The sequence below is a fragment of the Octopus bimaculoides genome, chromosome 4 (assembly GCF_046866305.1).
Source record: "Octopus bimaculoides isolate indiv1 chromosome 4, ASM4686630v1, whole genome shotgun sequence".
Classification (NCBI taxonomy): domain Eukaryota; kingdom Metazoa; phylum Mollusca; class Cephalopoda; order Octopoda; family Octopodidae; genus Octopus; species Octopus bimaculoides.
In genome coordinates this window covers 135,413,480-135,425,979 of record NC_142931.1, presented here as the reverse complement: position 1 = coordinate 135,425,979, position 12,500 = coordinate 135,413,480, and the positions used below count along the sequence as shown (strand labels likewise).

The 12,500-nt window shown below is 37.4% G+C and overlaps 1 protein-coding gene across 2 annotated transcripts in view; it reads left to right on the top strand.

Moving 5' to 3' along the window:
* LOC106880157 (proton-coupled zinc antiporter SLC30A2) overlaps window positions 1-12,500 on the top strand; it is a 57,285-nt gene that overhangs the window by 15,933 nt on the left and 28,852 nt on the right. Inside the window, exon 1 of one of the 2 annotated variants that reach the window (XM_014929993.3) lies at window positions 776-1,084. The exons of the other annotated variant lie outside the window; for it this stretch is intronic. Coding sequence (XP_014785479.1) covers window positions 1,008-1,084 — 77 coding nt within the window. The 5' untranslated portion in view covers window positions 776-1,007. Of the gene's footprint in view, window positions 1-775; window positions 1,085-12,500 lie in introns of those variants that run through there. 2 annotated transcript variants of the gene reach the window in all.

Sequence of the window (12,500 nt, the reverse complement as noted above, 5' to 3'; positions counted from 1 at the left end):
TATATATATATAGAATATTAATGAATAATTTTATTTATATATATATATATATAATATAAATGAATAATTTATATATATATATATATATGGCAATATACTACACTTTATCGTATATATATATATATATATATATAGAATATTAATGAATGGTTTTATTTATATATATATATAATATTAATGAATAATTATATATATAGATATAGAGATATATCTATATATTACACACACATACATATATACACACTCCTCCTCAGGGCAGTGCTCTAGCATGGCCGCAGTTTAATGACTGAAGCCAGTAAAAAAGTTATGAATAGATTTAAATAAATAATTATATCTATAGATTTTTAATAATACTTAGCAGAAGTAACGATATATAAATAGAGTGTGTGCATAAATATATATATATATATATATATATACCGTGTGTGTGTGCTTATATATATATATATATATATGTATGTGTGCGTGTGTGCTTATATATATATATATATATATATATATATATATATATATATATATATATGTTATTTTTTAAAAGAATAATAAAGCATTCAAATTTCGTGTAAATGTTAAAAAGGAACAAGCTGTAGATAGAGAGGTGTCTTCAGTAACTGAGGAGGAGTGTGTATATATGTATGTGTGTAATATATAGATATATCTCTATATCTATATATATAATTATTCATTAATATTATATATATATATAAATAAAATCATTCATTAATATTCTATATAATTATTATATATATATATATATATATATATATATGTGTGTGTGCGTGATATAATGTGTGTATGTACACACACACACATACCCCCACAAAGTTATGTTAAACATAAGCACCAAGTAAAGGACCTCTTGCAGACATAAGTAACAGTAGTTGGTTTGTAAAAGTCTTTTTGGGTGGTGGTGGTTAGGGAAAAACGCTCCGGAAGTACTTGCTAACAATGTCAAAAAACTAAACTTTTTTTTCTCTCTTCTGCGGATCATTAAGTGGATTTGTAAAATGGACAATCATATATTTTCTATCGAATCATCTCAGAGTGATATGGATATAGATTCGATGGTTATTACGAATGATTTGTAAGTTTTGTTTTTATAAACATCTTGTTTCTTATCTTCTTTGTACATACATACATACATATATATATATATATATATATATATATATATATATATATATATATATATGTATGTATGCTTTCCTTGTTGTTACCTATATTTTCTATATTTACATTATAAATCCTGTAGTTTCAGTTACTGAAGATACCTGTCTATCTACAGCTTGTTCCTTTTTAACATTTACACGAAATTCGAATGCTTTATTATTCTTTTAAAAAATGTTTCTTTAATTACGAGGTGCCCGCTAGTCTGTCGATAGTGCTGTTTCTTGTTAATTAGAGTAGAACAAAACGTTATTATAAACAAAACATTAGAGAAAATATTCAGTCTTGTTTTTAGTAAGCAATAACGTAAAATAAATATCAAATAACTTCCTCTTTCTTTAAATAAAATTTACAATTATAATTAGTGTTTTTAATTGTCTTTATTTATTTTTTTTTTATCTGTTTTGTTCGGTCGTTCTGTTATGTTGTAAACATATGTTGAATATAGAGGGCCAGATGGTAGATTAATTAAAAGAAGTTTGTACTAACTCTTGTAAAATAATTTTCTCTATTTAATCCTGATATATATAATCTACATAAATACCTCCGCTATCGATAGTGTCATGTTTACCGAAGAAATTATTGTTCTCCGGCTCCTATTGATAATTTCTATGTTCATTCTTTTCGTTAATTATTTCTGCTGTTTAGCCCCGGTCAACTTTGACCAAAACTACAAACAAAAGCATTCCACCAACAATTTATCCTATCTCTTTAGAATATCGAAGACTTTAGTATTTAATGTGTTCTTCCTTGTTAAAGATAGTAAAGGGAGATTTGACTGCCATTTCTTGCAGTTTCACTAAACTTGTTGAAGCTTTTACGCTAGTTTGTATATCTGTGTTTACTCACGATAGCCCCAAATGAACCTTAATTTAACAGACTTTTTATTAAAGGCGTTCCACAGCTGTGACCATCTCGTCGTATAGTGTTCTACATTGTTCAATGTATCCTTCCATTTTTAAGGTGGAAGCGTGTGACTGAAAGGAATTTGACTGCTATTTCTAGCAAGCTAAACTACAGCATAGAAGCTCAGTTTACAAAAATATACACATGTATTCGTAAGAGGCTGACAGCGGGGTCTGAATGTACTTATAGCTGCTTGTGATATAGAGTTGCTGAATTTGTACGAGAGATGCCCCACGAAAACTCCTGCGCGACTGAACAGCCATATCTAGGACCGCGTTAAGAACCTCAATAACCTGCACCTGTCAGGACATTTCTCGTAGTGGTGGAAACAAGAATTAAACAAATATTAGTTAGGCTTGTCATGGCTTGATATCCCAACCCAGGGTCAAACAGCTCTCCGCTATACTGCGCTGTGTCCCTGTAGTGTAGATTTTGCTATACTTAGTGTGACCAGGCTACTCGAAGCGGGGTTTTCTTTTAAAAACTTTGGCGGACTAAACTTTCTTCTGAAAGGTGGAAGGTCTACTCCGAAGGTAGGAATGACAAACTTGGCACTGGCTTTGCTGTGAGATAAGTTCGCTGTCTGAACTGTTTCTAATTAAGGTGTGACTGTGAAGATTGAAAAGAGATTGAGCAAATTACCATCTTTGATAAAATCAAGGTAGTACACCATATCGAATACGATAGCAAAGTATCGAACCCACAGCAAAGAAAGAACACTCTGTATACAAACTTTATTTTGGCTTTCTATTAACGAGGTTAATGGACGAAAAATGTTGCTATTTGGACGTGGAACCATTGCACTACCTAGTGGTATTCTCCTCTTAGAAAGTCCCTATGTCACGTTGTTTCTGCACTACACTGTCGTGCTGTGTTGCATCTCTCCATTCAGTTATTCATATCTATTAATTTTAGTGGAGAGGTAATAAAAATCGGTTTTTAAAAATTATTGTGAGTGCTTTAGCCCATTGAAAGAGGTGTGAGATTGGCATCTGGACCGGCATGTGATTAAGTTGGTTGACTTAATATTGGTTGATCTCTCTCTCTCTCTCTCTCTCTCTCTCTCTCTCTTACATGAAAGCAGAACTAAATGTAGGGCTTTAAAAGCTTGCTGTATTTCAGAAGCATTTACAATCATTTAAACTCCTTTGAAGATTTGAATCCTTTTCTGTTATCTAAGCAAACTCTAGTCCATTATACAGCTGCCCTATTGATCAGTCATGCACTGTAGTTACTAATGGTACCTGTTTAGTCAAATTAACTGAACCAACAAGTGTTAACTTTCATTCTTAAACACCAGGAAATGGGTGTGCCAATCAAGCAAAGACAAATATCTCTTTTCTTAAGGGTAACTTTTATAATAATATATACTAAAGCTATTACTGTTAGACTCTTGCACAGTAAAATTTAGTTTCATTATTGAAAAATATAAACTTTCCTTCCTTGATGACTATAGCCATATAAAATTTTTGATGATGTTTACTATTTAAGGGTTAGAGATCTTTATAACTAATGAAATCTAAATTCGTTAGTATGTTGCCCAATACACCATGAATTTCTCTGACTTGACTGCAATATCTGTACCAATAGTGAAGCGTGTAAAACTGCTAAAGTAGGTAATGGTTTCATCTACAGCAAAGTTAAATTTCATCATTAACCCAGCTGGATTTTACAGTTATAGCCTCGCTCATAATTATGTATGTAATGTTCAGTAACTGTAACAGACTGGTTGACATTTGATGAGGCTGAATCTTTAAATACACACACATGTATATGTATATATTTGTAAATTTATGTATGTATATATGTGTGTATGTGTGTGTGTGTGTGTGTGTGTGTGTGTGTGTGTGTGTGTGTATCGAAATCGTGATTGAACCAAATTCGATGACTGGCACCTGTGCCAGTAGAGCGCTAAGAGCACTGTCCTAGCGTGATCATTGCTAGAGCAGCTGTCTGGCTTCCGTGCTAGTGGCACGTAAATAGCACCATTTGAGCGTGATCGTTACCAGCGTCGCCTTACTGGCACTTGTGCCGGTGGCATGTGAAAAAACATTCAAGCGAGGTCATTGCCAGTGCTGCTGGACTGGCTCCTGTGCAGGTGGCACGTAAAAAACACAATTTTGAGCGTGGCTGTTGCCAGTACCGCCTGACTGGCCCTCGTGCCGGTGGCATATAAAAGCACCCACTACACTCTCGGAGCGGTTGGTATTAGGAAGGGCATCCAGCTGTAGAAACTCTGCCAGATAAGATTGGAGCCTGGTACAGCCATCTTGTTCGCCAGTCCTCAGTCAAATCGTCCAACCCATGCTAGCATGGAAGGCGGACATTAAACGATGATGATGATATATATATATATAGTCAACAGATGAGATCCAGAGATTCTCAGTATAGAAAACATTTAATAACACTCAAATGATTCGAACATAGACTCCAATGTCTTTATGAGGGACAATTTTTGTAGGGTAAACAGTGGTTATAAGAGGAATCCAGGTGAGCAGATATGGAGGCAATTATGCAGATAAACAAATTAGATAAATCAGCTTGCGTTTTATATACAAAATATATATATATGTATACAAGCAAACAGAAACAATGTAAAGACTAAAGATTTTGCAGATGATGAATATTTAAGTATGAATATAGATATTTGACTAAGGACTGACAAGCCAGAAGGCTGCACCAGGCTCCAATCTGATCTGGCAGAGTTTCTACAGCTGGATGCCCTTCCTAACACCAATCACTCCGAGAGTGTCGTGGGTGCTTTTACGTGCCACCGGCACGAGGGCCAGTCACACGGTACTGGCAATGGCCACGCTCAAAAAGGTGTTTTTTATGTGTCACCTGCATGGGAGCCAGTCCAGCGGCACTGGCAACGACCTCGCTCGAATGATTTTCTAATGTGCCACCACCACAAGTGCTAGAAGGCGACTCTGGTAACGATTACGCTCAAATGGTGCTATTTACAGGCCACTAGCACGGAAGCCAGACAGCTGCTCTGGCGATGAACACGCTCGGACGGTGCTGTTAGACATATATATTTTGTATATCAAACCCATGCTGTTGTATATAATTTGTTTATCTGCGTAATTGCCTCTGTATATATATTAAGCATATGTATATGAATGTGTTTGTGTGTGTGTGGAGAGAGAGAGAGAGATGTGTGTGTTAATGTATGTATGTTTTATTGGAAGTAAATTTTAATGGGTCATAGTTTAGAATTTTACACTGTGGATTATTCAAATGAATCACTTGAATAGTCAGCAACAAAAAACTCGGGCTGAAGTTTCCAGAATATTCAACTTGTAATAAAGTGTATGAAGTGTACTTAATGTACTGAGCAGTAGTATTTCATTGTAAATGGAAACATTTGTCTGTCTGTATAACTTCAGTCAGGAAGGAGCCTTTTGTCTTATCAAAGACATAAAAGCTTTTCTGCTTTTCATGCCATGATAAAAGGAACTCAATACATTCTATGAAATGATTGGTCATAGGAAAGGCATCCAGCCATAGAAATCAAGCTCAAAATGAAGCAGATTTTATTGACAATCACTCTCAATAAAAGCTAACTTGCATCATAATGATCTGTGCAACATATGCCAGTACGGAAAATGCACACATACAGGAGGAGTAAATCTATATATATAATAACACTTTGAATGTGGCTCCTGAAAAAGAGTAAAAGTAATTACCCAATCAATGACAGGTATTACTGTTAGCAACCAATAATAAGGTTTTTTTTTAATTATTGGCTGGGTGGTTTGCTTTGCAACCACATGGTTTGGGATTCAGTCTCACTTCACAGCTCCTTGGTCAAGTGTTTTCTACTATAGTCCTGGGCTGACCAATGCCTTATGAGTGAATTTGGTAGACAGAAATTGCTTGGAAGCCCATTGTTTATGTTTGTATTTGTGTGTACCCCACTGCATGACAGCCAATGCTGGTTTGTTTATACCCCACTAACTTAGCTGTTTGGCAAAAGAGACCAATAGAATAAGCACCAAACTTAAAAACTAAATACTGGAATCAATTTGTTTGACTAAAACCCTGTAAAGCAATTCCCCAACATGACCACAAACTGAAACAAAAGATAAATTATATATATTTCATTTACTTGTTTTTATGTCCATTTTTGTTTGGATTAGATGACAATATCCTTTCTGTCATTAACCCTTGTTATTCAAGTAAAGCCTCCCAATCCTCATGGCTTTGATGATATAGAGCATGCAGACAATTTATCAACAGAAGTACTAACAACATGGCTTGAATAGTGTGATTTTCATATAAGCAACTACAGTTGTAAATCACTGGACATGCACACACACACACACGCACACGCACACGCACACACACACACACACACACACACACACACACACACACAAGGCATAAATAATGGTCATTACATATTTTTTTTATTGTAGTAAATTTGATTTACAGCTTGCAAAGAAAAGTGTGTAATGATATTATTTATGCCTTGTCTTGTATATCACTCTGTGTAAAAAAAATCCAGTATAACAAGAGTACAACCATAGATTTACAACATAGAATGGTGATGAATTAGAACCTTCGACCCTGCCGCAAGAATCCTCAAAGTTCTTTACTAATCTAAACAATATTGTTAGCTTGGTATACTAATGGAAAGCTTATAACATATTTTGCCTGGAATGATAATTCCATCACTAATAACTCTGTTATATATAATACATACATACACACCCGCATAAATATATATTATACATACATACACACCCGCATAAATATATATTATACATACATACACATTATATATAATACATACATGCACACATACACACACATATATATTATACATACATACACATATATATAATACACACACACACACACACACGTGTAGTTAATTAAAAAAACAGAGAAAAAAGACAAGAAACAACAATGCAAATATGTAGCACATGCAAAGAAGCTCAGAGAAGGAACAGAGTGGTTGTTTTACATTTTGAGCATAGCTTTTCTTCAGAAACAGGAAACAGGAAAGTCCAAAGGAGAAGGAAGGAGGAGGAAAAAAATCGCCAACAGTCCACATGTAGTTATAATACACACATACATCATCATCATCATCATTTAACATCTGCTTTCCATGCTGGCATGAGTTGGACAGTTTGACTGAGGACTGGCGAACCAAATGGCTGAACCAGGCTCCAATCTGTTGTGGCAAGGTTTCTACAGCTGGATGCCTTCCTAATGCCAAACACTCCAAGAGTGTAATGGGTGCTATTTATCTACCACCGGTACAGGAGCCAGTCAGGCAGCACTGGCATCAGCCATGCTCGAATGGTGTTTTTTATGTGCCACCAGTACAGGTACCAGTCAGGCAGCACTGGCATTGGTCATGTTCGAATGGTACTTTTTACATACACACACACATGAGCTCATTAATGGACACAATAAAATACATGAGTGATTTTGTGGTGTGATCATAATTTGCCTCAGGTATATAAAGATGAGATAAGAATAAAGGACATGTCACGCTTTGTTTTTATAGATTCAGAATTATCATTAAAAGCATTCTAGCCATGACTATCACTTCTTTTAAAGGGATATGTCTAGGGCTACATTATACCTATGTGTCCTTCTCTTTTTTCAAAATGGTTAGATGTGACTTTAATGAGATTTGGCTGTTATTTCTAGCAGATCAAGTAACCATGTCATGGATGGTTTAAATGCCCACTGTTTAAGGGATTTTTAAGAATAATGACCTAGTTTTAATCAGAGATTTAAAGTTTGGTTTATTTTTTATTTCTGTTTATCTCCAACTTTTTTTTTTTTTTTTGGCAATAAAACTAAAAATTTTTCATAAACCAAAATTTAAAATTAAAATTTGAATTCCATTTTTTTTTTTTAAATTTTAACATTTCATCTGGGTATTCATTGGCCTTTGGAAAATAATGGCAATGAGAAGTGAACTCAGAAAAGAGAGGTAGTAAGCCTACTACATGGCATCTGCTGCAGTTTGCTGTTGTCATATTATAGTAAATACTATAATAAGAGGAATGAGGTGTGTGACAGTTAACATAACACAGCACATGTTGAAAGATGAGAGATGAATGCTGCTTTGGTGAATCATCAGACACATGGTAATATGAGAAAAAAAGATGTGAAACTCCTGATGAATATGTTGTATTGTTAAAGTCTGTGTGTGAATTCAGGGGTTTATTTTGTTGGCAGCTGATGTGGTAGGATAGGTGAGGTAGTTTCTTTGAGATGCAAAAGAAAAAAGCTTTATTGTAAGCTATCGATAAATATAGAAATAGAAAGAAATTATATTTAGAATAGTTATTCTAAACTGGAGTCCACATGGCTCTTGCAGGTGCACATGGCTCTTGCAGGTGCACATGGCTGTGTGGTAAGAAGCTTGCTTCCCAACCACATGGTTCTGTGTTCAGTCCCACTGCATGGCACCTTAGGCAAGCGTTTTTTTACTATAGCCTCAACAATTTTTTTTATGCAATTCTTAATAATATTTAATTATAAAAATATCTTTTCCTGTTTTTACTTGTTTCAGTCATTTGACTGTGGCCATGCTGGAGCACCATCTTTAGTCGAATAAATTGACCTCAGAACTTATTCATTGCAAGCCTAGTACTTATTCTATCGGTCTCTTTTACCGAACCACTAAGTTACGGGGGCATAAACATACCAACATCAGTTGTTAAGCTATGGTGGGGGGGGACAAACACAGATGAACAAACACACACACACACACACACACACATATATAAATATATATATATATATACAATGGGCTTCCATCTACCAAATCCACTCACAAGGCTTTGGGTGGCCTGAGGCTATAGTAGAAGACACTTGCCCAAGGTGCCACACAGTGGGACTGAGCCCGGAGCCATGTGGTTGGGAAGCAAGCTTCCTACCACACAGCCACTCCTGTGCCTATCATATGTGTGTGTTTGTTTGTTTGTGTGTGTGTGTGTGTGTGTGCGCGTGCAATGTGCTCCTTTCAGTTTCTGTCTACCAAATCGTCTCGCAAGCCTTTGGTCGGCCCAGGGCTGTAGTTGAAGACACTTGCCTAAGATGTCACACAGTGGGACTGAACCTGGACCCATATCATGGGACTTTTCTGAACATCAAATAGAAAGGAGTTATGCACTCAAGTGGAAGAGAGTGAGAGAGGTGATGGTGGTGAGGGTAAGTGGGCTAGAGGGTGGGGAGAATCAGTGAGGGTGATGTATGTATGTGTTTGTGTGTATGTATGTGTTTGTGTATATGTATGTGTGTGTATATATATGTGTGTGTATATATATGACAGTGTAGGAGAGAGAATAGTGATGTTGTAGGAGAGAAATGTGTTCGCATGGATGATGGTACGCTTGCATTAAATGAGGATGCAAAGAAAGAGGTCTGGAGATGCCACTACGATAGATTGCTTAATAAAGAGAATGAATGGGAGAAAGAGAGCCTGCCTTATGTCGACCCAATAGAGGGACCAGCTATCCGAGTTGATAGTACCAGGGTAGATAAAGCAATTAAGAGTATGAAGACTGGGAAAGCCCCCGGCCCATCAGGAATCACTGCAGAGATGCTCAAGATATCTGGCAGTGTTGGCTATAGCCTAGTCACCCGTATTACGAACCAGGTGATACACGAAGGAGTCATACCCTATGACTGGTGTAGCAGCATCATAGTCAACTGCTACAAAGGTAAAGGGGACGCTTTAGATACAAATAATTACAGAGGCATCAAGCTGTTAGATCAGGTTATGAAAGTTACAGAGAGGGTCATAGCCCAACTAATTAGGGAGCAAATCAATTTAGATGAGATGCAGTTTGGGTTCGTGCCAGGTAAAAGCACTACTGATGCCTTATTTCTAGTGAGACAGTTGCAAGAGAAATACCTAGCTAAGGATAAACCTCTGTACCTGGCTTTCGTTGACATGGAGAAAGCCTTTGACAGGGTCCCCCGATCCCTTATCTGGTGGTCAATGAGGAAACTTGGGATAGAAGAATGGTTAGTGAGAGCTGTGCGAGCCATGTACAGAGATGCTGCCAGTAAGGTGAGGGTTGGAAATGAGTACAGCAATGAATTCCGGGTAGAGGTAGGGGTCCACCAAGGTTCCGTCCTCAGCCCCCTATTATTTACCATAGTCCTCCAGGCAATCACAGAGGAGTTCAAGACAGGTTGCCCCTGGGAGCTCCTCTATGCTGATGACCTTGCCCTAATTGCGGAGTCACTATCAGAACTAGAGGAGAAGTTTCAGGTGTGGAAGCAAGGTCTAGAATTGAAGGGCCTTAGAGTCAACCTAGCTAAAACCAAAATCCTAATAAGTAGGAAGGTAGATAAAACACAAACCCCTTCAGGTAGATGGCCCTGCTCAGTATGTAGAAAAGGAGTAGGTAGTAACTCTATAAGATGTACCCGGTGCAAGCTATGGACACATAAGAGGTGCAGCAACATCAAAGGCAGGTTAACTAGCAAGTTAGTTTTTGTTTGTGGCAGATGTTCAGGTGCAATAAAGACTGCAAACAAACAGGAAACAACTTCTATCTCATTCCAGGGTGAAAAACTAGAGGTAGTCGATAGCTTCCGCTATCTGTGTGACCAAGTTAGTAGTGGGGGTGGGTGCGCTGAAAGTGTAGCTGCTAGAATAAGAATAGCCTGGGCAAAGTTTAGAGAGCTCTTACCCCTGCTGGCGACAAAGGGACTCTCACTCAGAGTAAAAGGCAGACTGTATGACGCATGCGTACGAACAACCATGCTACATGGCAGTGAAACATGGGCTGTAACTGCTGAGGACATACGTAAGCTCGCAAGGAATGAAGCCAGTATGCTCCGTTGGATGTGTAATGTCAATGTGAATACCCGTCAGAGTGTAAGTATCTTGAGAGAAAAGCTGAACATTAGAAGCATCAGTTGTGGCGTGCAAGAGAGACGATTGCGCTGGTATGGACATGTGGTGAGAATGGAGGAGGATAGCTGCGTGAAAAAGTGCCACACCCTAACAGTTGAGGGAACCCGTGGAAGAGGTAGGCCCAGGAAGACCTGGGCTGAGGTGGTGAGGCAAGACCTTCGTACATTGGGCCTCACCGAGGCGATGACTACGGACCGAGACCTTTGGAAATGGGCTGTGCGTGAGAAGACCCGGCAAGCCAAGTAAGATCGTTGCCAGTGCCCCTGGACTGGTTCTTGTGCGGGTGGCACATGAGATGCACCATTTTGAGCGTGGCCGTTGCCAGTACCGCCTGACTGGCTCCTGTAGGATTTTCGAGCGAGATCGTTGCCAGTGCCCCTGGACTGGCTTGTGCGGGTGGCACATAAAAGACACCATTTCGAGCGTGGCCGTTTTCGTGCGGGTGACACGTAAAAGCACCCACTACACTCTCTGAGTGGTTGGCGTTAGGAAGGGCATCCAACTGTAGAAACTCTGCCAAATCAGACTGGAGCCTGGTGTTGCCATCCGGTTTCACCAGTCCTCAGTCAAATCGTCCAACCCATGCTAGCATGGAAAGCGGACGTTAAACGACGATGATGATGATGATGATATATATATATATATATATACGTGTGTGTATGTATGTATATATGTGTGTATGTATGTGTGTATATATGTATATATATATGTGTGTGTGTGTGTGTATGTATGTGTGTGTATGTATATATATATATGATGATATATATATATATGTATGTATGTATGTATGTGTATGTATGTGTGTATGTATGTATGTGTGTATGTATGTATATATATATGTGTGTATGTATGTATGTATGTATGTATATATATATATGTGTGTGTGTGTGTATGTATATAATTATGTATGTATACGATGGGCTTCCACACAGTTTCCATCTACCAAATTCACTCAGAAGGCATTGATCAGTCCAGTGCTATAGTAGAAGACACTTGCTCAAGATGTTGTGCAGTGGGAAAGAATCCAAAAACACACGATTGCAAAGTGACCTTCTTAACCACAACCATGTCTGAAAAAAAAAATTTTTTTTTTTTTGTCACTTGCTTTGCAAGCAAATCCTGAATTGGTAAACAAAATCAATGAGAATTTAACATTGCTGTTTTATTTGACTCTCTGTATTTGCTAGGTGTTTTTTAAAATTTTCCTCTAGGCTGGTTTATTTGTGTTCAGATTGTCAAATTTAGATTATAAAGCTGGTTGCTTTTTCAAAGTCTAAAAATACTTCAGCCTTCAACAGCTTGGTCTTTGTTTGTAGAGTAACACACGTCATTAATCTACAGTAAGACTACAACAGAAAACTGGATTGTTATTTTCAGTACTCCAGCGTGGTCTGAACTACAAAAGTTTGCATTAAATATACCAGTTAGGTGGAGGGGAACAACACAAGTGGGTTAGTGCGTATTTAACTCACACCTTTACTTTTTCTCTCTTTATCTTTCTTCTAAACAAGAAAATGAATTTATT